This window comes from Triturus cristatus, chromosome 9 (assembly GCF_964204655.1).
Source record: "Triturus cristatus chromosome 9, aTriCri1.1, whole genome shotgun sequence".
Lineage (NCBI taxonomy): Eukaryota > Metazoa > Chordata > Amphibia > Caudata > Salamandridae > Triturus > Triturus cristatus.
Genome location: NC_140592.1, coordinates 923,671,708 through 923,699,557, shown reverse-complemented (window position 1 = coordinate 923,699,557; position 27,850 = coordinate 923,671,708). Strand labels below are relative to the sequence as shown.

Below are 27,850 nucleotides of genomic sequence, written 5' to 3'. Positions count from 1 at the left end.
AAGCATGGCAGCTAGTGAGGGTTTGCATCCTTTAAAAAATAAATCTACAATGCGGAGGTTCTCTGTCATCAGTAAGGCGGTACTAAACTGTATGTCCGGGTTCCAAAGTCCCAACTGTTCATGTGATATTTTTACAGTTATATATTGGCGTATACAAGTGTCTGACAGCCCAGCCTCTCTTTCCCCGCGTGATTATAGTGTCTAAAACGCTCCCAGGTTTCCCGGGTCCGTGCTTTAATATTTAATATGGTCCAAAGACGTTTTTTATAGGCATTCTGGTTTTTGTAGTCCTGTTTATTAAAAAAAACAGGTGCACATCAGAATTTCAACTAATAAATAAAAAGGTATTGATGGAGGGGCATAAACGTGGACTTGGAAAACTTGAGAGTTGTTTTTGGTCCGGCAGAAAGGACGCATCATGTCTAAATGTACTAATGCAAAGGCGAGCAGCGGCCTTACAATTTGCGGTTATACTTTGCTAAGAGCTCCCAGGTACAATGTGGATGGAGATTGGGCTGTCGTATAAGGAAGGCAATGCAAGTAAGTACCTGTACCATGACTACCAGTAGTCCTGGAGACGACTCGTAGCCCCCGCCTAATCAATCAGCCAGCAAGAAGCATGCTGGGACTTGTATGCCTGAACCGGTCATGGAAAAAGTGAAACTACAAATTCATTTATAGTTGCTGGTGATGGCTGTAAAGACGTGGCATGATAAAAGTCACGCTCACGACAGCTAGGAGAAACTGAATAATTAACATAAGAAAACGAACAGCATTACTGCAATGCGTGTGCCCAGCAAACTGGCCATGGGGTAAGAGGAGAACACGAGAATAAACACAGGGAAACCATCTCAAATAAAAGCACGACAGGGGGAGTGCGAACAAAACAACTGAATCTCCATCTGCCATGAAGGAGCCAGATTCAGATGCAAGCAGCTCCGCTGAGAACCACAGCTCAATGCCCTCCGGCCTCTAACTGCTACAACAAGGGGGCTTTTAGTCAATGGATTTAAATGAGCAGATTCCGTAAATATATTTGCCACTTTGTAAATAAACACGAAGCAGCCAGCACTGTACCCCTGACTGCCTGTGCGAACAGAGTGAACTCCACTGTTAGTGGTTTTGGTTCCCATTCAAGGCTACGGTCATACGGATGGGTGCAGAGGCCCTTAACGAAGGCAATTGACATGGGCATCTGAGGGCTGCAAAGACTGCCAGAAAACAACAGTACCATAGAAGCATTTGCAAGTAAAGCGACATGAGTTTTAAATAAAACTTGCGGCGCGGCTAACTTTGTCCTCAGCCTCCGGAAGCCCAGCATGCAAATAAAGAGCGCAACTCTGGGAAGTTTGGTTTGGGATGGGGGGGGGGGGGGGGAAGGGAAAGGAGGAGCAAGCTACCAGCACATCCTCCTACATAATGCGAAACAAAGATGGCATCGGCCTGTCCAGATGAGCCGTCCTAAAAGTGGACAAGGCGGTAACCCCAAAGCCCGGTTTTCAATCACGCGCAAGCGTTTAACATAAAGGATGACGCGAGCCAATTGAAAACAAGGGCGGGGCTTTTAGTTTTTCCCCAGAAGTGTATTGATTCCAAAAGGCCCTCGCATGGCAAGAGCAGCGCATGCACGCTGCTAACGCCAGGCAAGACCTAATAAATAATACCATGATGTAATGAAAAGTGGATACGTATAAACATAGTGATATGAACGTGCACAATGGTACAAAATATGAAAACAAATGTAGTCTTTCAAACAAAAGAACGACAGAAACGGAGAACAACTTTCAATTATAAAAAGGATGAAAGACAAATGAATTTAACAGCTGATATCATGGTCACTTCTGTTTAATAATTAAGTGATTAGGCCTCATATGTGCACAGTTCCCCGAGGAATCTAAATTCATGCATATTCAGCTGCAATGATAGAGATCTCACCTGAGCTGACGAAGATTAAAAAGATGAGGGTGCCTGTCTTTAATTAGCTCCCAGAGCCGCCCTGGCGTCGCAATCACAATTTCTGGCCTGCGATTTAAAATTCTTTCCTGCTTCTGTGCAGCCATTCCACCAACTAGAATTGCAGTTTTAATACCTAGCCAAAAAGAAGAAAGAAAGGGGGGGAATTTTTTTTTTTTTAAAAAGAGTACTTCACTGAGATGAGATACTGCGTTTTATTGAAATGTCTTTCAATTCCAGAGCCTCGTACAGCCACTAAGTAACTAAGTTAATGCAAGACAGAAACATAAAATCTTATGCGGTGTCATTTGAAGCACACCACTAATGATTTTTTTACAATTTATATGCAATTACATTTATGCCACGGGAGCTAAACCCAATGACGTTATTTAAAATAACCAAACCAATAAAAGCACACATTCACTGCTACAGTGCAAAGAACAAATTTCAGTGTACCCCTTACAGAAAACTTTTTATGGGCATATTACAATAGCGTTACAAATAGAAACATCTCTCCTAATGATCACAGGCCAGTTCAATATGATGTTCTACTTTACTGCATACATTTATCCCCCTGTAGCCTGGTTTTGGTTAAATATAGTTTTTTTAAACAAATAAACAGAAAACAATGACATGACAAATGACATATACAGCCGTGAGGAATGTAAAAAGGTTTTGCTTATCGCGATGCATGGCCCTTCCCCATATTCATCAAATGTTAATCATTAACATATTAAATTCTGCAAATCTGCCTATTTACTATACATATTTACATGGTGGCAGTCGCTGCAGTGCATCTATAGTTTAGACCCTAAATTTGTCAATCGCTTGGCACAGTGAGCAAAAAGGGTCCTGCATGTTAATTTCCATACAGATTTGGCCAGAAGAAAAAAGTTGAAAAGGGGGTATGAAAAAGATACGAGTCATATCTCATACGAATTGTCTTGCATAATACACCACTGTGCGACCGGCACAACAAAAAAAAGGCTATCAAGAGAAAAACATGGTGGGTGGTCTGAGTTATGGCATACTCTGATAACCATAACTGGCGCATTTCAGCTACATTGAGACTTTCAGTCAAAACCATTAATCCAATTATGAACCAAGTTCATCCATATCTCTCTCTCTCTCGCTCACTCACTCACTCTCATAAAATCTATTGTATTTAATATAAATCTTAAAAGGGGCTTACATCCAGCCCTCACTTTTCATTGGTTGGTGTGCTTGCCACTTACTTCTTCCTCTGTTTCTACTGGCTGTAGCTTACTATTTCCTGTTGTTCCTCTTGTGTGTTTCTCTTATCTGTGTCCCATGGCCCAAGTACTGTTTTCATCTGCTTTTGTGGGACTCATTTTTATTTTATTTATTTTGTTAGCTTTTGCCTGCACAGCACTTGAAATGTGCTTGTTTGTCAAGTGCTGCCATGTATGTTAGGCGGCTTAATTGGTTAGTCAAAAGGTTTTGATGTCCAATTCAGTGTCTTTCATTTGTTTCTCTTGTCTCCGTTTCACTCCCCGCGATAACTTTCATGAGGCTTGGAATGCACGTTCTCCAAGCCTCGCTTTCAGCCCTGAGCCCCCCCTGTTTTTGCCTGTAGCTTTCTGATTTCCTGATACAGGGAAAATTGTGGCAGCTGAAGGCTGCCAGGCACAATATGCAAACTTTGCAACAACTGCCTCTAATTCTCATAGGATGCAGCGAGCATGGTGCTTGATTTGTCATTATTCCCTTTTCAGATGTCCTCAGATAACATAAGATTAAACGAGAGGCTATAAATAACATACAGAAGATCAACCTTACTCTGGCAGAAACTGACAGTTACTAAGGTTTTATAAAGCAATGCATCCTTTGTAAGCTGTGGGCCATATTCTGTGGGGCGTACTCGATCAGGTGCACATCCACCGTATCCCTCCCATTCAATTTTCCCCCAGCGTCACTTGCACGGAAGGCTGTCAGTTTGCATTGCGGATTTGAGTGGCTTGTGGGGCACACTCATTGTGAGACCAATGGCAGCTGCTGAGCCAGGATGTCTGGCACTCAGGGAGCAGTCATCGTCCTCCTCACCCTGGCCCTGCACCGCTTGTTGGGCCGGGTCACGTCGGAAAGCAGAGTACAAAGGGTGCTGCAGGCTGTATGCATGGTAATGTGGACTATCCTCTGCTGATGTGGCCATTCACTTTTAGTTTGGGCTGCCGGCGTCGAACAATTAGAGAACAAGTATTACGGTTGGTGCGGTCAGTAGTTTTGCAGCAACCAGACCGGGGAGTGAGCCGAGTTTGTTTCGCAGTGGACAAAGGAGAGCACACTTCCTTAGTTTCTTCCAGTTATTACGGGCAAAGTTCACACCTGTAACTGCATCAAGCCCCTGGCTCCGCCTTGCTGCTGTTTGACTGAGGCTGCTGAGATGCATTCTAAACCATGCTTGTTCCTGGGGAATAAAACTGTCCCTACAAGTGTAAGTCTGCACCTCCCACACTCCGAGTATTTGCTTGGGATGCAAGGTACAGAATGGCTACTCATTACGCAGCTCATTTGTTCTCATTTATCTACCAGAATATGCACAAAAATAATCCTTGCAAAACGTCAACCTATGGTCACTGTATGGGGCCCTGTTTGTTAGGTTTCACCTACACAGAGCTTGCACTGTGCTTGTGAAATCTATTGCATTTAATATGTTATTTTAATGTATTATATGCCTTACTGCAACTAGTGTGTCCTGGAGTGCTATTACTTGGCACCTGAGACATACATTTGCAGTTCTCAATGTGTGCTTGTGGTGGGTTCCTATATAGCTTGTTACAATTGTTCACAAGGAACTTATACAAAGGATAATAAGATTTGAGCAGGTATATACTTTTGCTGTGATTCAATCATAGGACGGAGGAATAGGAATAGAGAATCCAGGTAAATTAGGTATGTACACTTAGATTCAATATTCCTAAATTCAGAAACATAGGTAGCCCGCAGAGTAAACTGACTATACTCACTCCAGCCAAAATGAGTAACATGTTTATTACCAAAGGAATATCGCTTAAAAAAAGCATACCTATAACTCGCGCCCTCGTCATGCATTGCTTATAGCTCACATATTATATCACTCATGACATGATTGAGAACATCAACGTGACATCTGGAAAGATATTGACAACACTGTGCATGGCGAGGGTGCGCGGTATAGTTACTTTAGTCCACTGGAGAATTTCAGTGGTTTTTTTGTGTTTAAAATGTAACATTTTAAATTATATTTTCACTTAACTATAACGCCACTTTAATATGTGCCTAACTGAGCTGATGACGACTAGGAAGGATACATTTTATGAAAGGAATTGCAAAAAGCATGAGCGCAGATGCTCAAATGGTGGCCCCATAAGTCTGGTAATAACTATGTTGAAGTTCCAGACTAGGGCTGGAGATGCTCGAGCGGGTATGACCCTCTTTAGTACATCCATAAAAGTTTTCAGTTATTGAAAGCGAAACTCTACCCGTTGTTTGGGCTTTGGAGCATTTTAGAGCTTTTATATGGGGTAAGCAATGTCACATTAGAAGTGACCACAAACCTTTAGTCAATATCCTTACTACTGATGGCATGCTCAAGGCTTCTGCACGCATCGCTAGAATGTCTATGAGACTTCAGGATTTCATATACAAGATTTTTTATGTCCCTGGCAAAAACAATGTGCCTGCTGATTTTATATCCAGGATGCCATTAAAAATAAAGGAATGTGTTTCAAAATCTTGGGATGATTTACATATAGCTTTGGCCCATGAGGAGGGTATTCCTTTTATTCACAAGCAAGTTTGGTTGGAATCTTGATCTGAGGATACTATTGTGCTAAGTGTATTGTCTTTTATAAACAATGGCTGGCCTTGCAAAAGACTTTAAAAATGTTTTTGGGAAGTGCGTAATGAACATTCTTCTGCTGAAGGAATTCTTTGGAGAGGAGATAAAGCTGTTCCTCCTTCTAAGCTGAGAGATTCTATTGTTAAGTTATGTCATGAAGGTGATTGTGCATAGTGAAGACTAAACGTGCTGTCCAGAATGGCTTTTGGTGGCCAGGATTAAACATTTTTGTGGAAAGAATTGTCAGAAATGACGTGATTTGTGCCACTGCAGATAAAGCTCTCAAAACCTGGCATCCAAATATGAGTTTTTCTTGCATTCTTGATGGACCATGGAAAATCATCGCCGTCTATATCATGGGCCCATTGGTAATGGTTCTAGGTATATTATTTGTGCTATTGATGTGTTTTCCAGGTGGCCTATTGTCAAAATCGTTAACAAAGTCGATACTGATGCTGTTTTATCTTTCTTAGACTCTATTTTAACTGAGGAGGGTCTTCCTAATCAAATCATCTCTGACAATGATGTATAATTTGTTTCCCAAAAAGTCCAATTTCTTTTTTAAAATTTGGGTATCAAGCATCGTACCACTTCTTTATACAATCCCAGCGGGAATGGTATGATTAAGCGTTTTAATAGGGTGCTCAAAGGTATCCAATCTGTTGGTACGGAGAATGATAAGTGGGAGTTACACATTTTTCAAACTGTCTGGAAACAACGCACTACTTTCAATGAAATGACTGGATGTACTCCTTTCGAAATTATGAGAGGCAGGATTCCCAGAACTAAAGAGAATCCTGCATGGCTAGTGCCTAGCACTGTATCTAATTTAGATTTGAATGCGGTTAAAGAAACCATCAGAAACACTCATGATTTGTACAACAGATCTTATGATCATAGAAAAGGTTCCAAGGCTAATACCAACATCGAAATTGGTACACTTGTTAAGGTAAAAAAAACCTTGGAAGGTGAAGAAAGGTTCTAGACAGTTTCTTGGTACTTTTGAGGTTACTAAAGTTTTGAAAACTGCACTTATTTTGAATGATGGTAAGGTTTGGAATCTTAAATGCATTCCCATCCTTAAAGGTAATAAGGATGTTAATTTTGATTCTACCTTTTGTGTAAAGAGCAACTGTTTGAATGACTTGATTCTTCTAATGGAGATCATTGCTGATGGAAATTCTTTGTCCGACTCTGCGCCAACAGAAGTCTTATCTAGCGTTGTTTCTAATGAGGTTTCACATAATGTACCATCTACTTTGGGGAAGAGAATTGTTAAAAAACCTTTTTGGATGGCTTATTATATTTCATGAATTTGTTTTTCTTGTATTTGGGGGGGGGGGGAGGTGTGTACTGTTGGGGGGTTCTGTATTCTGTTTCTTATGGTAGCTGTCAGGCGTGCGTTCTACGTTCCTTGCTGGAATGATGTCCTGCTTTTGACAGTTGCTGCCTGATTTTCTGCTGTAAGGTTGTTCTGTTTGTGGGTGGTGTATTAATTGGAAATAAAGTACTTTCCTTGTACTTACTTCGTCTTGGATACTTTACAGTTACCTTTCATTCACTTTGTTGTAACCACATATTATCGCAGCTAGCCGGGGGCACATACATATCCAGTTCATTTTTATGGTCTAACTTGACAGGACAGCTGTCCCCAGACAGTTATGTGAGCATTACTAGAGAGGGGTGCTTTAGCTCCACCCATATGTTGAGAGCAAGGATTACATGTTTTGATTTTGCTTCTACCAAAACACTGGGTGCCCTCCTCAGGGGTACACACAACACTAGAATGCTATAAAAGTGTTTTAGATAACTAAATGATTTATATTCTTTTTCTCAGCCAGTGGCCAGATGGGAAGATGGCAGTCATTAACCTAAATAGTTTTCTCTAGGTCTGGCTTAACAGTACAACTGTCATCTGACCTTATAACCTGCAACAATATTCTTCTTCAGTTATTTGCTTGTAATGCTTCATCACCCTCTGAACAGGGTATTGACATAATGGAAAAGAAAAGCCAATCTGGTAATTTATCAGATTTCAGGTAAGCGATGCAGAATAAAAACAGATGTGTTGCTACATCAAAATGATTTATTTAAATTCGATATTTAAACAAAAATTCCTTTAACTTAATTAGATCCCTCCCTCCCTCAAATACGCCAATTATTCAATTTAAACAGGCTGTGCAGTAACCTTAAGGTCCATTAATCGTTTAAGGTAAGAAGAGTCTGCAGCTGCAAAAAATTACCTTATAAATTCAATGTCCAATTCTCGTCTTAAACAAACGGATGCAATTTTTATACCAAGTCTTGAGGCTTTGACTATCCCAATAAAATTTCATAAGGCATAAATTAAATTCCTGAAAAAACGTTTCTGTAAAAAGTAAATAATAGACTGAAATAAAAGTAAATAGCAAGCTAGTAACCATTTTCACAACATTAGCCATGCCTATTAAAGAGAGATTACTTGGAACAACCAGCTTGTTCCCTAGTTTTATTCAATATGGGTTTATAATTCTGTGTCTATAGCGCAACTATATCTGTAGATGCCAGTTCCTAAAATATTTTTACTGACGGGAGGAAGGTTTGATTCCACCGGCCTCTAGTACATACAATCCCTGCCTACTGAACAATGAAATCAAATACAATCCAGCATTACTCTATTTATTGTTCAACCTGACAGCTGTCAGTGTGCAACTAAAATCCAAAGCTTTCATTACATTTACTTGAATCGGGTTCAAATACAGCATCGTATCAACCACATAATGTGATTAAGGTTAACTTAGAGATAACGATGGAAAAGTCATCTATATAAGAATGTTTTCTAAACTGAACTATCAAAGATTCAATGAAGATTGTAGACAGGAGTGTAGAGAAAGACAGCCACGATGTGTCACTTGAGAGATTTTGTTGTATATCATTAATTGTATTGATGAGTTTGAACAAGGACCGATGAGTAATTGGTTGGAAACTATGACTGAGATAATTCCAGCCAGAGAAATCATAGGCTGCCTTGGTTGAGCGCCAGCTCAGAATCTTAGATCATTATCAATACCGTAACAAGCGTGCTACAGCCTAATCAATCATTGTATCTAAGTAATGGGTGTTGGTCCCAACCACTATGCCAAGAAATAAACCTGTCAAGACCCCAATTAGGCAATATAAGTGATTGGCCATTTTTGTCATGATTTGTAGTCCCCATTTAAGTGTGGTAAATAGAAAACAGAGCCAAAGGGGGACTTAAGGAAGGCAATCAATGTGAAGTTCCAGAACAAAGATAGTATCACCCCACCACTGAGAAAAGACTTGTATAACTCTGCGTACTGTACCGGTCAAGCCGGAAAGGAGCATACTGCCAGCAAGTAAACCCAATTCCCCCAATGCATTCTGACAGATGCAATACATAGGGTTTTTGTAATACAACCAGAAAAGTGTTTGCCAACAGGCAGTGTCAGTACTTGCATTTCTTGTCAGCGGCTTTTGGGTTTGTACTATTCATCAGCAGGAACTAGCAAACACGGTTTGGGGTGCTTAAAAAGCCTCTTGTAGTCTATCAGGTAAAGTTTTAGTGTAAACCAAGCAGGTGCATCCAATGGTTTCTCAACCAAATTACTCCTGAATGACCCAACAATCGAGGTGGAGAAGAGCACACTGCAAAGTGAGCATCAGACCTCCAAATGCATTTCGATAAAACCAAATCATATGGTTTTTGATTCACTCATAAATAGAAAATGTTTGCTATCTGTGTTGGTGCAGTCAATGCTTGCATTTCTGGTCACATGTTCCTTGGCTCTTCAACACAAGTATCAAGTAGAATTGTGGGTGCTTGAAATACTACAAGGGGAAATGTGTTCAATCCTTTACTAGCAAGAGGGAGTTCTTTATGTGTAGACCCCAGTACCAGTCCACTGTTTATAATACTCTTTGGTTCCTTTTTCACTGTAACTCTGCAAAACGATGCTGATAGCACAGTCAAGATGTCCGAAACGACTAATCTCCGATATTAAGCATATCAATATGTCAAGTCATATGACTTTGCTAGCATGTGGTCACTTAAGACATACAACAGGTCTCAGAAAAACATGCTCAAATGAGTGGCCTCATGACACATTACAGTAATGCCAGGACTGGTATTATGAATGATTTAACCCCCAAGAAACTTAAAAGAATGTAGTAAAGAAAATCAGGCCCACTGTACGCTAAAGCCTTGAATGGGGGAAGACTCTCTCTCAGGACATCAAATGCCTCTGGGGCCTTGAGGATCTCTTCAAGGAATGAAAAAAGTATGAACAACCTCATTTTGAAACCAAATCTACATTTTTCAAGTCTTAAATTGACGCTACTTAACACCACACAAAACAGCAGAGTTAAACTCTAAAAAGACTACAATACCCTAGCTTTTTGTTAAATCAGCATACAAATGTGAAAATGTTTCACAATTCTTAAATATAAAAACAAAAATCACTAAAATTAAAACCTAATTAACTTTACGCATCAAAGGACCCTGCTCGTCCGTAACTAACAATTGCCAAATGAGGTATGATCGACTTTCAAGGACATTATTCAGGGAAAAGAGATAAAAAAAATACAGTGATTCATAAACTAACCCCATTTCTCCGACAGATTCCTCCCTCTTTTCCTAAAGACATAGGATTATTCTTGGCCCCATAGTGGACAAACTTGATGAAAAACTCCCAGGGGGCAGACTGGACAGTCACCACGTGTAAAACAAAAAGGAGTGTAAACAGAAGACCTCAATAATTTCAGATCTATGACAAGTCTTTAATTCCCTTAAAGAGTCCTGGAAAGCTATATGGCAACTCAGCTGAAACAGTTCATCGTAGATGACAATTGTTTTTAGGACCTACAACCAGGCCTCCATTGTATCGGAGTCTGCCATGTATACAAAATTAAACTAGGGTCTATGTATCATAGACAGTGGTGACTTGTGCCTGCACATTCTTCTAGACCTCTCAACTACTTCCGTTAAGACCAACCATTCCAAATTTCTCAAAATCCTTGAAGAGTGCATGAGATTATATAGAAAATTCCAAAAAGGGTTCATTCCGCTAAAATGGACTGGAGCCAAAACCTGTGCCTATAAAATGTATATTCAGATTTCTGCTCTGCCAAATATCTTCCAGATTAAACAAGCATAGGCAATGCCAATAGGTCTAGCTTTTAATTTGATAACATATGTGAACTAAGACCGGCACAAATGTGCACAGACAATCTGTACCTTGTCTCTTTGCAAACTATCTTATTTACCTATGCTGGTGCCCTGCATTTTAATCCCCATGCCTGTGATACCAGGCAGCAGGTTACACAGTGGGATGATAGTCAGTGTGTATTTGGGCATACTCGTGTTTACATGCATTAGTACATTAAAGACATGTCTATTAAGTTTGTCAACGTTTGTTACTTTTAAGGGAAAGATAAAGGAACATCTGAGATAAAGTTTCTCATGTCACTTCTCTGAAAGACTACTGCTTTCTAATCACAAATGGGCATGCCGTTTGATAGCCCAAAAGGCCTACTCAATTATTTTGTAAACACACTTGTAGCAATGAAATTGACCCGCATTTAATCACAGTGTACTACTCAACTATTATAAAAATAGGGATGCAGTTATTTGAATCCACTTTTTACTTGAAACTATATAAAAAGTGAAACCTGGTATTTCTAGTGGGCATTAGGATTGGTTATTTCTTAAAGCTCAAGGCCGGACCGCACTGATTAAAACATGATCGAGCTGCAAAATACAATTATCTGCTACGTTGCCTGTATTTTTGGGCAAACAGTTTACAAAAGTGAATCAGTTCATGCCAGCTGCAGGGTGTAAGCAGGTCACGCCTCGTCAGGAACACTGGATAACCACCATTGTTCCATGCGGATATGCTCGATTTCATTACATAACTGGGCAGTGGTGGTACTGCAACACATGCTGCCTTTGTTTCAGCTTCTACCATACAATTATCAGCAGCAGTTTACAATTATGGCAAGTAATAACTGAATGTGCTTTCACCAGTCCATGCAATTACAAACGTAATGTGATGGTGAAAAGACTCAGTAAGGACAATGCAAACATTAAACATTCTAGTTTTAGAAACTATAGCTGGAGCCGAACAAAGAAACACCTGAAATAGGATTTCCACATCTGGCGAACTTTGATGGCTTCAAAATGATCTCATTTTGTATTCACTTGTTACAAACTCTTTTCAAATAAAGAAAGTACACCATTTTAGGATTTTATAGCTTAATATATTAAGACATATCTGACCATCATCTAGTCCTCACTAAGTCCAATAACAGACATCTAATCTCGTGACAAAGCACAAACAAATGAAACTGTTTTTGTTTAATAAATAAAAAAAAGTCAGCCTATATCAGGTACAAAGGTAATTAGAATAAAATTAAGCAATCCAGAGCACGTCTACATGAACATGAGGCACGTGTACATATGTGAGTATATACACACCCACACACACCAAAGGTTAAAGTAACGTTCTAGTTAGGTGAATGTCGTTTTGAACTAAAAAAATAAATTTAAAAACAACCACAAAAATCTATCAGTTATAGTTAGCAGAGCTAACTATAACTTGCACCCCCGCCATGCACTGCTTATGATCTCACTTATGACCTCACTAATGACATGTTCTATGACATAATTTATGGCATCACGGACATCATCCGCAAAGGCTTGCATGGGCAGAGTTGGCTTCTGCTGCAGAGCTAGACAACTCTACAGGGGCTTCCATATCAATTGATCTGGGATATACTGTGCCTATGCAGGCGCTAAGTGCACAAGAAGACAACCCTGCTTTCTTGAATAAGGCAATATTTTGCTGCTTGTGTAAGTAGATCATTTTTTCAACTGAGCCAAACAGGTCTGCTCAGGACATGTCTGTCCAAGATCACAACTGACCCCCTAGACAGCAGTTATTTATTTTTAAAGTTTTTTCAACTTGACTCTCTTTTTTGGTTTTAAGGTGATGATGTTGGTGTTTAACACCTCAAGTTGTATGTTTTTGTCCAACTCTACTAAAAAAGATTTTTGAATAGAAAAAAAATATTAAAAAATTATATAGTTGTTGAAAGCTGTTAACAAAAAAGCTCTTTCACGGCTAGCCACTACTTTCATGATCTATTATGTTTCGCTTTTTTTCCCCTTCTTAAAATCTCTCACAAGAGCCAGAGAAGCCCACAATGATTAACGGTTCTCGAGAAAGCAAGGAAGGCAATCCCACACATGCAATCCACGGGAGCAGTGCTGCCTGGTTTGCTCTCACAAGCCTCTTGCAAGGTCATGGACTTTGCATTTACATTGAATATATCCTGATGTAGTATGTATAATTTATATACACCAGAACAGTGTGTTTCTTTGAATGAAATGCAATTCATTATATAATTGTTTGGAAAGATAAATTGAATAGTAGGGTGATGGGAAGAGCCTTAACTCTACTCATAACTCATACTCCTTTCAAGCCCATAAGCGTAAATAGTAGACTCAGACAAACACCATCTCTAGTAAGACAGAATATCCAAACATACCCTACTCTTTCCTACTTTTCACGATCCCGCGGGAGTCTAGTGAGATCGTAACATTTATTCAAAATAAGAAAAAACAATTAACCTTCTAATTATCACAGTGCTTATCTCTTACACACTTCCTCTCAAAAACAAGGTACACAATATGCCTTCCTACCAACAGTGTATTGAGAACTCATCAACTCCTTTTTACTATTCAAAATCCCTCGAGAGTCCATCAAGATCGTAAAAATTAGTTAAAAACAATATACATTTATTTTCTTCACACTAGTTATCCCTTAGACACCTCCTCTCTAAATCTAGGGGGGGGGGGGGTGGGGGGGTCAGACAGCATGCCTTTCAGCTGCCCCCTTATATAGTTATTTCACAAAGAGTAATAGGGGCCATTTAATTTCTAAAATTCCAGTCGCTAGCCAATCAGAGCACTCGCAGGACTCACAGGAGCCTCTCACTCCGGCAAGAGCATTAAGGCTCACAGGAAAAACAGGTCTCCCGATCAATCACAGGGCTCCATTTTTGATTTGGTGCTGGTGAGCCTAACTGCCAAAATGTTATATTCTTTTTGACTTTTAATACCTCAAAAACTACTGAATGGATTATCACCAATTTACAAAAGGCACAATCTGCAGACCAAGATCTAGCTTTCAGACAAATTTGGTGCAATTCCGTTCAGCGGTTTTTGCTATAACCGGTCTTGAAGAAGTCTATGAAAAATGCATGGGGATTTTATGTTTTGGGACCCTTTTTTTTCGGTCACCCTGAAACTTTCCAGGAAGAATCTGAGGTGGATAAACTTTTGTTTCTAAAATGTTTCATGAAGATTTTATGAAAATTCATCAAATGGAGCAGTTATTGGAAAACCAAAACAATTTCTCAGTCTATGAAAAAGCAGACCAAACTATAACTACCTGGTGGGGACCACCACTAGGATAAACAAGCATTTGCAATGCAATAGGTCTCGCACGAGTTTGAGATATTGACATTGCAAATGACAATGCCTTTTATTTTTGTTTTTAAAACCTAAATAAAAGGCATTGTCATTTACAATGCCAATAGCTTAAACTCGTGTAAATACGAGACCTATTGCATTGCAAATGCTTGTTTGTTGCTGGAACCGTAATCCTGCCATCCTGTCCCTGCTTAGAGGGCAGCTAAGGAATGAGCTTCCCAGAGATAAGCACCTGATTTATGAGTTCTTTGAGCTCCGCATGAAGGCCCCTTGATGTTTACAATCCCTTATGTTCGCACTGAAAGGGGGGTGGTTCATGGCCTTAACAGTCGCATGCTAGAAGCTTCTTAGATGTTAGCTGTATCTGGGCCCGTGTTGTAATTGTGCTGCATGCAAAAAAAAAAAAGGCTCGCTTTTCAGCCAGCCATAAGCGGTATTTGGTGCTTCTATGAATGTTTCGTATGCCAGGGAGTTAAATAGTAGGGAAGTAACTCTCCTGCTGGGTCGACTATTGTTCAAAAGACTATTGGTGTTGCATTATTTAGCAATGCCAATAGCTCAAACTTAAATAATGCGAGACCTATTGAATTGCAAATGCTTGTTACTTGTACATTTAGCTGGGAGAGACTCGGCCAAACGATTGAGATGTGCAAGAGGAAGAGACGTGCAAAAAAGGGAAAACACCACGCGAAAACGATTGGGGAGAAAACCTGCTAATGCCGAGAGACATGTAAGTGAAATACAACATTTACGATTGAGAGTAAAACAAGCACGAGAAAGCGCGTGTCCACTGGTTCTCAATAGCAAAGACAGTCAGAGTGGAGTTGTGCATGTGTGTGAGGAGTTCGCGAGAGAAGCAGTGTGCGCGTGTGAAATAGTGCAATGTGTGGTGAGTGGAGATATGCGTTCCTGCTGCCGTGGGTTAGTGCTTTTACTGGTTTGAAATGGCGCGAGTGTGTATTAGAGTTTTTGAGAATGTGTTAATAATGAGTGTGTGTTTGAAAAATGCCTCACTGTGTGAGAGAGAGCGAGTGTGTGTTAGCAAATTTTAATGGATGCGTGTTGTGTGTGCATTTATGTGTATGTGTGTTCAGAACGCACATCAGACAAGAGAGAAAGAATAGGCCTGGGCATATGTCATTAAATCTGAATTTGTGTTCGAATGGATAGATAGACAGACACGCAGCTAGCTACCTTAAGGACACATTTGACATTGATTTGAGGGGAGGAAGAGGGATGTACTGAGAGAAAGAGACTGATGCTTGAGGGAGAGGCGAGGGACCTCGAGTGAAAGGAATGCTGTAAGAAAGGATAGAGCGCTAGAGATGAAGTACAGAATATTGAACAAGCAGGAAGGGGGTGGCAAATGGTGTGCACTTTCACGGCCGCTTTGATGTCCTCAGTGGCCGCGCGGCTCACTGAGGACATCAAAGCGGCCGTGAAAGTGATCAGGCAGTGCTTTTCAGGCTGCCAAATGGTGCGCGCGCCCGGCGCACATGCATTGTATTTGGAGGCCTGAAAAGCACTCGTTTGCACTTCCAGATCCCCCTTTAACAAAAGCTCTAGCGAGAGCAGCGCTAAAGCGCTGTCTCAGGCGAGACCTAAAAATGGATATGTACACATATACATACATACATACACATACATAAATAAAGAAACTCTGAAACTTTGTCAGTTTGAACTTGAGGATTCTGGTTTGTGATAACACATCATGCATCGGTCAAAAGATATCTCCGGTGGTCTCAGATGAAGAATTGCTGCTGCTCATTCGTCTGGAAAGGCTTATGAATCAATTTCAAAATAACAAAATGTCCATCAATCCACAGTAAGAAAGATGATTTATAAACAGCAAAATCCAAAACAGTTGCCAATCTATCCAGGAGTGGGTGTCCAAGCAAATTCCCTCAAAGATCAGAAAGAAAATGCTGCTGGAGATTACAAAGAACCACAACACCTACATCACGGATGGGACCGACATGCCTCTGTTAGTACGGTAAACCAAGTCCAGGATTCAACAATTAGGGGAAAAATGAACAAGGGTGGCTTTTGTGGAAGCCTGGCCAGCAGAAAGGCCCTGCTGGCCATAAAGAAAGTTGCTGTTGGGCTTAGGTTTGCAAAACAGGACTTAGATGAAACAAAAGACCTGTGGAACAATGTGAACTGGATGAATTAGCCAAGCAATGCTGTTTAGCTGTACTATAAAACAATCATGTATATGGCGAAAAGCAAACACAACCACCAACAAGCATTTGCAATGCAACAGGTCTCGCAATTACGTGAGTTTGAGCTATTGGCATTGTAAATAACAATGTATGTGTTGTGCTTTAAAACATAAATAAAAGGCTTTGTCATTTACAATGCCAATATCTTAAACTCGCGTAAATGCGAGACCTACTGCATTGCAAATGCTTGTTCTACTTCATCCCCCAGTGTTGGTAAACCCAAAAGGTGGGGCTTTAATGTGCCAAACATTTGTTCTTGCAATGCGTGCAAATTGCAGTTTTGCATGCCTATATTTGTATACATTATCACATTAAAAGCAGAATGCTGTCGTCAATGCTTTTTTTAAATCTCGCAGCACTCTGTATGTTTGGATTTTAGAACACGTACTTAAAATATTTAAAAAGGAACTACAACTCCAGGAATACAACATGCAGTTGTCTAAACATCCAGAACTGGCTCAAGTTATCATGGGGCCACTCTGCAGCTCAGCGCGCATGCTCACCCACACACAAAAACGTTGTTCCTATGCCTAGCACAAGCTCTCACCTCACACGCCATACACCCCTCGTCTACACATCAAACAGATTCGCGCCTCTGGCTGCCCCTCCTGCAGCACACAGTCTTTCGCACGCTATCGCCACAGGCACATTGCTCCCAGAGATTCACCACATGGTGCCGCCCCCACCCCCCCCCCCCCTCCTCGCGCACACATCCTCTCTCTCTATTGCATTGCAAATGCATGTTAAGAAAGAGCAGTTTATGGCAATTGATTCATTTTTCAAGCCTAGCTCTAGGCGTAGTTGGGCCTGCAATGTATAGTTTGGCGATTTGTATACAGCCCGATATGTTTAGCAATAAGCAGGCCGAGCAGCGTTGCCACCTTTGTTCCTACCAATAGTTCGCAGCTATAAAAGATAGATGAGTAGCTTTCCTGCTATGGCCTTGTGGAGAGGCTCCAACATTTATTCTTGTAAGGATTTCGACAGGGTGTTACAGCCAAAAGTTAGGGAGGTAGCTTTTTGGATTTCATTTTATCCATGTGTGCAGAGAAAGTACCTCTTTTGTCGAAAGATATCCAGAAGTATTTGTATTTTGGTTCGACTGGTTATTTGATCCCTTCTTACCATCTAGGCACCAGGTCTTTTAGTTTTCTTGCTGAACTTCACCACTTTGGTTTTTTAAAAAAGAATTTCTAGTTTGTGCCACTCAGTGAAGATTGAGAGGGTGTCTAGGAGCCGTTGTAGGCTTGCAGGGGTCATAGCCAACAAACTTAGGTCACCTGCATATAACATGTGAGTAAGGCGGTGGTCTTGTTTGGAGGTCTCCTATTAATTCTCTTAGGGGCATATTATTAAGAAACGGCGTTAAAATTATCGCTGTTTTAGCGGCAGAAAACTGCCGCTAAAGCGGCGATAATGGGCTTGATAATACGCCCTTGAGAATTCCCATAGAAGCCCATGTTCTGGTGTCAACATGGGCTTCTATTGGAATTCTCTGCGGCATATTATCAAGCCCGTTATCGCCGCTTTAGCGGCAGGTCTGCCGCTAAAGCGGCGATAATGTTAACGCCGTGCTTGATAATATGCCCCTCAGTTTTTCGGCACACGTGGTTTTACCTCATACTTCTGAGTTTCATAGGTCAGGATGAGAAATAGGATGCAGGTTTGGTTTTATGGTATGCAGGTTTGGTTTTATCCCATGTTTTCCACCGCTCCGATCCAAGCTGTTTCCCCCGCATTTTTCTCGTAGTAATGCCTGGTTGAATTTGCAAGTAGGTAAAACCCAGACAAAATAGTCTGTTTGTGTCGGACTCAGGATTGACAATCATAGAATCTCTGGGAAACTTAGAAAGAGGAGCAATTTGTCTGTGACCATGGCACTGGATGAAACCATTCAACATTTCCGGTTTTATTCCACTGAGAGATGAGCTGCAGCCATAGTTTGTCCTACTTAATTATTTTACAACCTCGTCAGTCACGAAGTCCACTCCTAATCGACTCTTCGCTTTGGGCTGCCGTCAGCATTTTATAATCTTCAAATGTGGTCATGCGCCATTTAATTATTCATCGATGTATAAAGTTCCTAAGTCCTTGCAGGTGTCCAAACGCTAGTAGCACCAGGTTTATACGGCTTTCTGGTTTATGTGTATGGCAGACGACTGGGGAAGTGTGTTCCACTTAATACGTGTATTTTTTAAATATAAATTATGCATACTTCACAAATAAACGATTTAGCTATTTTTCCTACCCTTAATTCACCTTTGACATATTCTTAAAACCATGTCCTGCTGTGTTTATTATGAGAATGGTTGTGTTGCTTTGCCCGCTACTAAAAGGATTGTGTGATTGAGATTTTAGGAAAGAGAAAGCAAGAAAGAAGAGCGCTGAAGAGAGCAAGCAAAAGGGAGCCATAGTCCGAGAGAAAAACGTTGGGGGACAAGACGTAGAGATTAAACAAGCTGTCGCCATTGTGAGGGAAGTGGGATAAGGGAGGGAGGGGGTGGCAAATGGTGAGCAATTTTGCGGCCCCTTTGATGTTCTCATCAAAGCGGACGCGAAATGAGCTTTTGTAAAGGGGGGGGGGGGATTTGAAGGTGCAAACTAGTGCTTTCAGGCTGCCAAATGGTGCGCGCGCCCGGCGCACATGCACTGTATTTGGAGGCCTGAAAAGCACTAGTTTGCACTTCCAGATCCCCCTTTTACAAAAGCTCTCGCGAGAGCAGCGCTAAAGCGCTGGCTCCAGCGAGACCTAAAAAGGAATATGCTACTTACCAGTATGCATCTGTTCTTGGCAGGTAGAGCTGCAGATCTACACACTTGTGCATAGATCGCCATCTGGTGTTGGGCCCGGATGTTTGCAGTTTGTTTTTCCTCTTGGAAGTCTTTGGAAGTCACAAGGTCGGTGACTCCTCCTTTGGATTGTATTGCGCATGGGCTTCGGCTCCATCCTCAGATTGTTTTTCGCCAGCAGGGAAAGATGGGAGCGTAGTAATAACAGTGAAGATGCCCATGTGTGTGTGTTATCTAAATAAGATAAACTGGAACAGATAAAGATAGCTGGGTAGCGTGTGTAGATCTGCAGCTCTACATGCCAAGAACAGATGCATACTGGTAAGTAGCATATTCCATTCGAGGCATATGAGCTGCAGATTACAAACTTGTGCATAGATTATATAGCAGTACCCACCGTTAGCCGCGACCACCCGTATCTGTTGCAGTGGTTTGAAATAATGTTTTGAGTACAGCCTGGCCCACACTAGCTTGTTGTTTAGTTTGCACATCTACACAATAGTGTTTGGTGAAAGTGTGCGATGTTTCCTAGAAAAGCCATTGAAGCCCCTATTTTACGTGTAGAATGTGCTTTAGGGGAAACGGATAGCGTTTGTTTTGCTTTATGGTAGCAAATCTGAATGCATTTGACAATCCACCTAGCTATCCCCGACTTGGAGATGGGGTTGCCCTTGTGTGGTGGAGAGAAAGAGACAAACAGTTGTTTGGTCTTACGGAAAGGTCGTGTTCTCTCTATGTAGTAGAGTATGGCTCGTTTGACATCTAGTGTGTGAAGAGCTCTTTCTGCAACAGTTTGTGGTTGCGAGAAGAATACTGGTAGTTCTACAGATTGGTTTAGGTGAAAAGGAGAGATGACTTTGGGGAGGAATTTTGGGTTGGTACGGAGAACCACCTTATTATGGTGTATTTGTAGAAAAGGTTCTTGAATAGTAAGTACTTGTATCTCACTGACCCTTCTGAGGGAAGTGATGGCTACAAGAAAAGCGGTTTTCCATGTTAAGAATTGAAGTTCACATTTGTGTAGTGGTTCAAAAGGAGGTCCCATTAGTCTGGTGAGAACGATATTTAGGTTCCACACAGGAGAGGGTGGCACTCTGGGGGGAATTATTCTTTTAAGGCCTTCCATGAAGGCTTTAATGGCAGGTACTCAAGAGTGAGAGATGTTGCCTGTTTTGTAGGTAAGCTGCTATGGCTGCGAGGAGTAGTCGAATGGACGTATAGGCTAGATTGCTCCTTTGTAGGTGGAGTAAGTACCCTATGATGTGTTGAATGAACACATCTAGGGGATCGATGGTGTTATGATAATAGACAACAAAACGTTTCCACTTGGCGGAGTAGCACGCTCTAGTGGTAGGGCGCCTAGCTTCTTTGATGACGTTCATACAGTCCGGGGGAAGATTTAGGTACCCGAATTCTAGGATTTCAGGAGCCAGATCACAAGGTTGAGCTGAGCTGGGTCCGGGTGTCTGATCTCTCCATGGTTCTGGGTTAAGAGGTGTGGAGAGAGGTGTAATTTTTGATGCGGTACTACTGATAGTTCCAGCAGTGTGGTGTACCACGGTTGTCTGGCCCAAGTTGGCGCTGCTAATATTAGTATGAGGGAGTGCTGTTGTAGTTTGAGCACCACTAGTGGAATGAGTGGGAGAGGCGGAAAAGCATATGCAAATCTGCCTGACCAGTTCATCCATATCGCATTGCCTTTGGACAATGGGTGTGGGTATCTGGCGGCGAAGCTTGGACATTTTGTGTTTTCGTGGGTGGCGAAGAGGTCTATCTGTGGATGCCCCCACATTTGAAAGTATGGGTGAAGAACTTGTGGGTGAAGTTCCCACTCGTGGAGTTGTTGTGTTTGTCTGCTGAGTAGATCTGCCATAGTGTTTTTTACTCCTGGGACATGTTGGGCTAGGAGAAAGATTTTCTGGGGTATGGCCCATCTCCATATGCTCTATGCTAATTGAGAGAGCTGTGGAGAGTGTGTGCCGCCTTGTTTTTGAATATAATACATGGCGGTCATGTTGTCTGTGCGGATTAGGACTGCCTTGCCTGAAATCTGTGTTTGAAAGGACAGATGGTTGATATGGAGTAGTGCATGGTGAGATGTAATAGATGAGCTCCCCAGCCGGAGAGCGATGCGTCTGTTAGTACTATCTGGGGAACCAGGTCCAGGAACGGTCGACCCTTGGAAAGGTTTGTGGTGTTCCACCACTGCAGAGAGCGATGGGTATGACCGTCTACCAACACCAGATCTGTTAATTGTCCCTGGGCCTGGTTCCATTGGTACGCTAAGCACTCTTGGAGAGGACGCATCTGGAGTCTTGCGTGAGGTACTATGAAGATGCAAGAGGCCATCATCCCTGTTAGTTGCATGAACACCCGAGCTGGAAGGGAGTGTTGTGCTATGAATTTTGCGCGTAGAGCCTGAATGCTTGCAATCCTGGCAGGATTGGGGTAGGCGAGCGCTTTTGAGGTGTCTATAGTGGCACCTAGATATTGTTTTATGTGTGATGGTTGTAGATGGGACTTTTCGTGGTTTACCATGAAGCCCAGCTGGTGAAGTAGCTGGATCGTGGTGTGTGTTGTACACATTGATTGTACGAACTGGCTTTTATCAACCAGTCGTCTAGGTATGGGAAGACATGAATGTGTTGTCTTCGCAGATGTGTTGCCACCACTGCTAGGCACTTGGTGAATACTCGTGGTGCGGTTGTGACTCCGAAAGGGAGCACTTTGAATTGGTAGTGTTGGCCGTCCACTACAAATCTGAGGTACTTCCTGTGAGCGTTGTGCACTGGAATGTGGAAATAAGCATCTTTTAGGTCCAAAGTGGTGAGGAAGTCGTTTTTGGAAAGTAGCGGAAGTAACTGCTGAAGCGTCACCATATGAAAGTGGTCTCAGTGTATGTATTTGTTTAGGGGCCGAAGGTCTAGGATGGGCCGTAGAGTCTCGTCCCGTTTTGGTATGAGAAAATATAGGGAGTAGACCCCCATATTTTGTTGGTTGGTAGGAACGTGTTCTATTGCCTTTCTGTCTAGGAGGGAGATTACCTCCTGCTTGAATAGCAGTAGATGTTCTGGTGACATTGGGCGTTGTCTGGGTGGAATGTTTGGGGGGGTAGATATTAGTTCTAGGCAGTAGCCTGACCGAATTATTTGTTTTACCCATTTGTCTGAGGTGATGGTAGTCCAGACCGGAAGGAAATGTTGAAGTCTGCCCCTGACGGAGGGAAGTGGAGGGAAGTCATTGGTTAGGCGTGGTGGCAGAACGGGCGGTGTTTGTTTTGCCTCTGCCTTTGTTATTGTTGCCCCTGTAGCCGCCTCTTTGGTAACCCCTTGTAAAGGTGGACTGAGTAGGGGATTTGTATGACGTGCAAGCGGTGTCTGAGGAGTAGCCTCTGGATGTGCTCCGAAAGGAAGAGCGGCGAAAGGAGCGTCTGGGAGGGTGAGATTGTATGGCTCCCATGGATTTTGTCATGTCAGTGTCCTTTTTCATTTTCTCTAGGGCTTCATCCTCTTTGGGGCCAAACAGATGTTCCTGGTCAAAGGGATGGTTGAGGATGGAGGCTTGTACCTCCGGTTTAAAACCGGATATCCTTAGCCAGGCATGGCGACGGAGGAGGACACTAGTATTGATAGCCCTAGAGGCTGTGTCTGCTGCATCTAAGGCACAACGTATGGAGGTATTGGTAATTTTTTTGCCCTCCTGAATTAGCTCATTGGCCCTAGCTTTGTATTTATCAGGAAGATGGTGCATTATGGCTTCTAGCTCGTCATAATGGGCCCTGTCATGCCTCGCTAGTAGTGCTTGTGTATTGGCGATACGTCATATATTGGCCGCTTGAGATGCAGTACGCTTGCCTGATGCATCCAAGAGTTTAGACTCTTTGTCAGGTGGTGGTGCGTCACCTGACGCCTAGGAGTTGGCCCTTTTCCGTGCTGTGGATACTACCAAGGAATCTAGTGGCGCTGGCCCTCTGATGTAGGAGGGATCTGTTGGGGCGGCTTTATATTTCTTCTCAATGCGCGCGTTAATGACCCTGGCCCTGACTGGGTCCTTAAAGACCTCCGGCGCATGTTTTATAACACCCTTAAGCGTAGGCAATATGGAGGTGGTCCTATGTGTGGTGTCAAATGTATCTAGGAGGAAATCCTCCTCCACTGGGTCGGTACGTAAATCTACCCCGTGGTAGTGTGCCGCCCTTTGCAGTAAATGGTTGAACCCCAAGGAGTCTTCTGGTGGAGAAGGTCTGGAAGGGTAAAGATCGTCTTGTGGGACGTTAGGGACATCAGGGATATTATAATCGTCCCATGGGTCTGGGGATCCTGTGGGAGTGGGGTCCCCTGTAGGTACATCTTGGGGCACATCCCCTATGTCATCGTATGGATCCCCTTGATCATCTTCATCCGGGGATGGGGTCGGAGAATGATGAGGTGGGGGTGGAGAAGGTGGAGGAGGGGGAAGGTGGAGGAGGTGGTGGAGGTGGGGAAGGTAGTCTGAAAGGGGAGGTAGCAGAGTCCTTCCTTTTTGGAGGTGGAGGCGGAGCAGGTTTCTCTAACTGTCTCTTTTTGATAGAGAGCATAAAATGTACAGTTTTGGGATCCTTAGTTAATGTTTTTTGTAAGGGATCCGGTGCGAATAGTTCTGGAGAGGTTGGTTGGTCCGTCGGCGCCGAAGGCATCGGGCCGTTGGTTTCTTAGGCTTGTCGGTGCTGGTTCGTTGTTTGGAACCATGCTTGGAAAGCTCTGATTGTTTAGAAGGCGCCGAGATGGATTTCGGCTTTGAAGTGTCGGTGCCGGTGTTTTTGTGGGCTTTTGTCTGTAAAGAAGATGGGGTCGCTGCCGAGGAGCTGGGTCTCGACCCAGAGTGTTTCGGTGTGGGGCTTGGTGTCGAGATGGAGGCCAGTTTCTTTTTCGGTGCCGAAGAGTGTTCATCGGCTCCGACGGTGGGCTGGCTCGAGCCAGAACCGCCTGAAGGCTTAATTGGCTTCTTTACCGGCCCCGAAGGGGCAGTGTGGGAAGCAGTGTCTTTGGTCTTGCTTAGGCCCGAAGGCGTGACCGAAGCCTTTTTCGGTGCCGGTGAGGGTGTGTGTGTGGGGGGGGGGGGGGGGGGGGGGGTAGAGTAGTACTCACGACCCTCTGTGCCGGAGTGATGTCCTCCACATCTGAATCGTCGGCTTCGGATGCGCTGACGAGTCCCTCGTCTGTGTGTTGTTCTGGAGCGTCGACGCCTTCCCCGCAGATGTCGTCCGGGATCGCCGAAGAGTGTGCCATGGTTCTTCTGGCTCTTCGGTCCCGAATCGTTTTCTTGGACCGGAAGGATTTACACGCCGGACAGTCTTGAGCCTCGTGTTCAGGGGAGAGGCAGAGGTTGCACACCTCGTGGAGATCGATGTGGGGGAATTTGGACCCACATCGAGGGCACTTTTTAAATGGAGTCCTTTCCATTAGCCAGGACCGGAGCTTGGGTAGGCCCGAAGGCCGCTGTCGACGACTGGAACCGAAGGTCTTGCCGATGAGAGGCACGTCGAGTGGGGAGATCGCGATCGAAACAATACCGCAAATTGGGGTGAGGATTGCGAGTCGATCGTCGAACTGGAAGCTGTTCGGAACCGGATCGCGAAGATTACATCCGAGACCGATGACGGAAAAAAACAATCTGAGGATGGAGCCGAAGCCCATGCGCAATACGATCCAAAGGAGGAGTCACCGACCTCGTGACTTCCAAAGACTTTCCAAGAGGAAAAACAAACTGCAAACATCCGGGCCCAACACCAGATGGCGATCTATGCACAAGTGTGTAATCTGCAGCTCATATGCCTCGAACAACCTTATACCAACCACCAAGCGTGGTGGTGGAGTAATGATAATTTGGGTCCGAGCATTTACTTCCAGCTATTGCTGTTAGAAAGAAGTCCACACAGTTGTAAATCAAGGGTTAGCTCTACATGTCTGACTTCAAAAGTAAACTACCACCTGGGGCAGTAAGGAGTTAACTTCGACCTTTGTTTTATTGGTACCAGCCAAGAAGACAATTATGCTATAGGACGCTGCCTCTGTATATGGTATACCACTAGGGGGTTATACTGTGCACTGAGTGCAGAATTCCCCCAGAAGTGTACAGGGCTCAATGCAAACCCAAAGTGCTCCATTTGTGGTAGTGTGGGCCAGCAGCCTTCGGCCTAACACAGAGGAGTGCAAGATATTTTTTGTGCACACAACCAATAAATGACACACGATTCAAAAAGGAGTTCCACACCGATTTTATAAAAATAAGCTTTGCCCCCAATGTATTTTTAGATCAAGATCTTCTAAAAAAGGTAAGCACGTTTTTAAACAAATTCTTTTCAGTTTCAGAAGTGGACACAGTGCAATTTCAACCTTTGCAATGTTAACCTATGGAGGAAAACAATAATGAGGTTTTACAGGTAAGTATACCACTTACAGTTCCAGTCTTCGGGTTACAAGGTCAGCAGAGGGCAAGGTTCTGGTAAGCACAAACACAGCCCCCCCAGTGGTACAGGGCGGCCGGGTGCAGAGGTCAAAGTTGAAGATCGGCCCAAAGTTACTCAATGGAGACTGAGGGGCGCTTGAAGACACACTGCTTGCAGGTAGGTAGAGTGGTTGCAGGGCTCAAGCTTTGGGGGTTTAGACTACCACGGGGGGCCACAAGGCAGCAAAAAACATACACCACCAGCGGCACGGGGGCGACCGGGTGCAAGCACAGTGTCGGGCAGCTAATGCAAATCAATGGAGAAACTTGGATTTGAAAACTGTCTGCAGGCGACAAACTGGAGGCAGCACAAAGGAAACCAGTGACAGCAGAGGTAAGCGGAGATGCCGGAGCCAGTCACGGTCAGGCAGAGCCTTTGGATTCACATTGCAGGCGTCGTCGTGGAGTCCAGGTGGGGTCAGCCAATGCTGGACTAGGACTAAGGATCGCTAGGGAGCCTTTTCTGGATCGGTGGGCCACCTGGACAAAGGCCGGAGGCATTGGAGGCAGAGTGGTCAGCAATAACGGATCCGGAGTGCACCAGAGTTCTTGGTGTTGGTTTTTGGAGGACAGAGTCGCTGCCCTCTGAAGATCTGGTCTTTCTCAAAGAAAGGCAGTCCTCCTAGGGGTTGTGGAGGCCAATAGTTGCAGGACAAGCATTGGTTCTTCCCAGGATCCTCGAGGGCTGCAGACAGGCAGGTAGGGCTGGGCCAAGTCAGTGGGCATCTTAAGCCTTCTTCTGCATGGCATCTTCTTTGTCCTTTTTAGGTCTCGCCTGAGCCAGCGCTTTAGCGCTGCTCTGACGAGAGCTATAGAAAGCGGGATTTGGAAGTGCAAACTAGTGCTTTTCAGGCCGCCAACTACAGTGCATGTGCGCCGGGCGCGCGCACCATTTGTCAGCCTGCTGATCACTTACGCGGCCGCTTTGATGTTCTCAGTGAGCCGCGCGGCCACTGAGAACATCAAAGCGGCCGCGATAGTGCTCACCATATGCCAGCCTTCCCTGTGTTGCTTTAGCACTCACCGCCCACCCCCCCCTCCCCTGCCATGTTACCCGTGTGGCTCACTTTCTCTTTCATGGCCGCGCGGCGTTAATTTCACGGCCGCGCGGCCAATGCGTGTTTATTTAAATTTGTGCCGCTGTGTTTCTATACACTGCGTATTAGCAACTACAGAAGGACTTCTATTCTGTTCATAAATAATCGATAATGGTAACAACAAAACCATTGTGTTGCATTAAGTGTAAAATGAAAACTGGATGCACAAAGTTTGCAAAGTTAATTACATATTTCCTTAAGTACAACCTTTGCTGATTTTGTAAATAGTCTGCATTTCCCAGCCTCACGTGCACGCAGTTTTACTGTGTCCACAATGGTCTGTTTTATACGAATTAAGAAATACGTTTCATTAAGGCAAAAAAATGAGAAAAGTTAAAGCGCAAGGCTCGCAGTGTTTCGATTCCACCCCTTGCTGTTCCACACATTTCCCAGGCACCGTTCGCCATGTCTGTGGTGTATGCTGTTTCCATAGAGTGATTAATTGTATTGGCTACAGGTCCGCGGTCCCCCAGCTATCTGTCCTCGCGGCAGGGTACCAGCTCATTACTAATCTTTTATGTTTAGCTGGGTCATCTGGTGTTCAAAACTCCCACTCAGAAAGGGAAGACAAATTTCAAAACAAGCTTTGGCATAGCCAATAGGTCTCGCCTTTGGGACCTTATAAGTGTTTAGCCATGCAACAGTTGCATAACTAAACACTTATAAGGTCCCAAAAGCGAGACCTATTGGCTATGCCAATGCTTGTTCTTCTTCGGTTTGCGGGAACTAGTTTCAGGGTCTGGGGAGCCACCTAAAAACTGGAATTAGGGGCGTTTTAAGGGAGTGACAGGTAGGGGTAAAGGGCGCTTTACCTCCAGTGTCTACACCCTCAATTATGCCACTCTTCTATGGAAGAGGGCATAGTCCTTGCCCTGATTGGAAGAGCCCCTCCCCCTCTTCAAGATGGGAGGGACTGAAAGATGTGCTTCACTTCGCCTCCTTCACCATAGGGGTGGAGTTGGCAGAGGTG

General features: G+C 43.4%; 1 protein-coding gene across 2 annotated transcripts in view; it reads right to left on the bottom strand.

Moving 5' to 3' along the window:
- The window catches only part of DDX24 (DEAD-box helicase 24), a 204,041-nt gene that overhangs the window by 110,690 nt on the left and 65,501 nt on the right, over positions 1-27,850 (bottom strand). For both annotated transcript variants that reach the window (XM_085626472.1, XM_085626473.1), the window contains exon 4: positions 1,936-2,089. In XM_085626472.1, the coding sequence (XP_085482598.1) occupies positions 1,936-2,089 (154 nt within the window). The remainder of the gene's footprint in view (positions 1-1,935; positions 2,090-27,850) is intronic.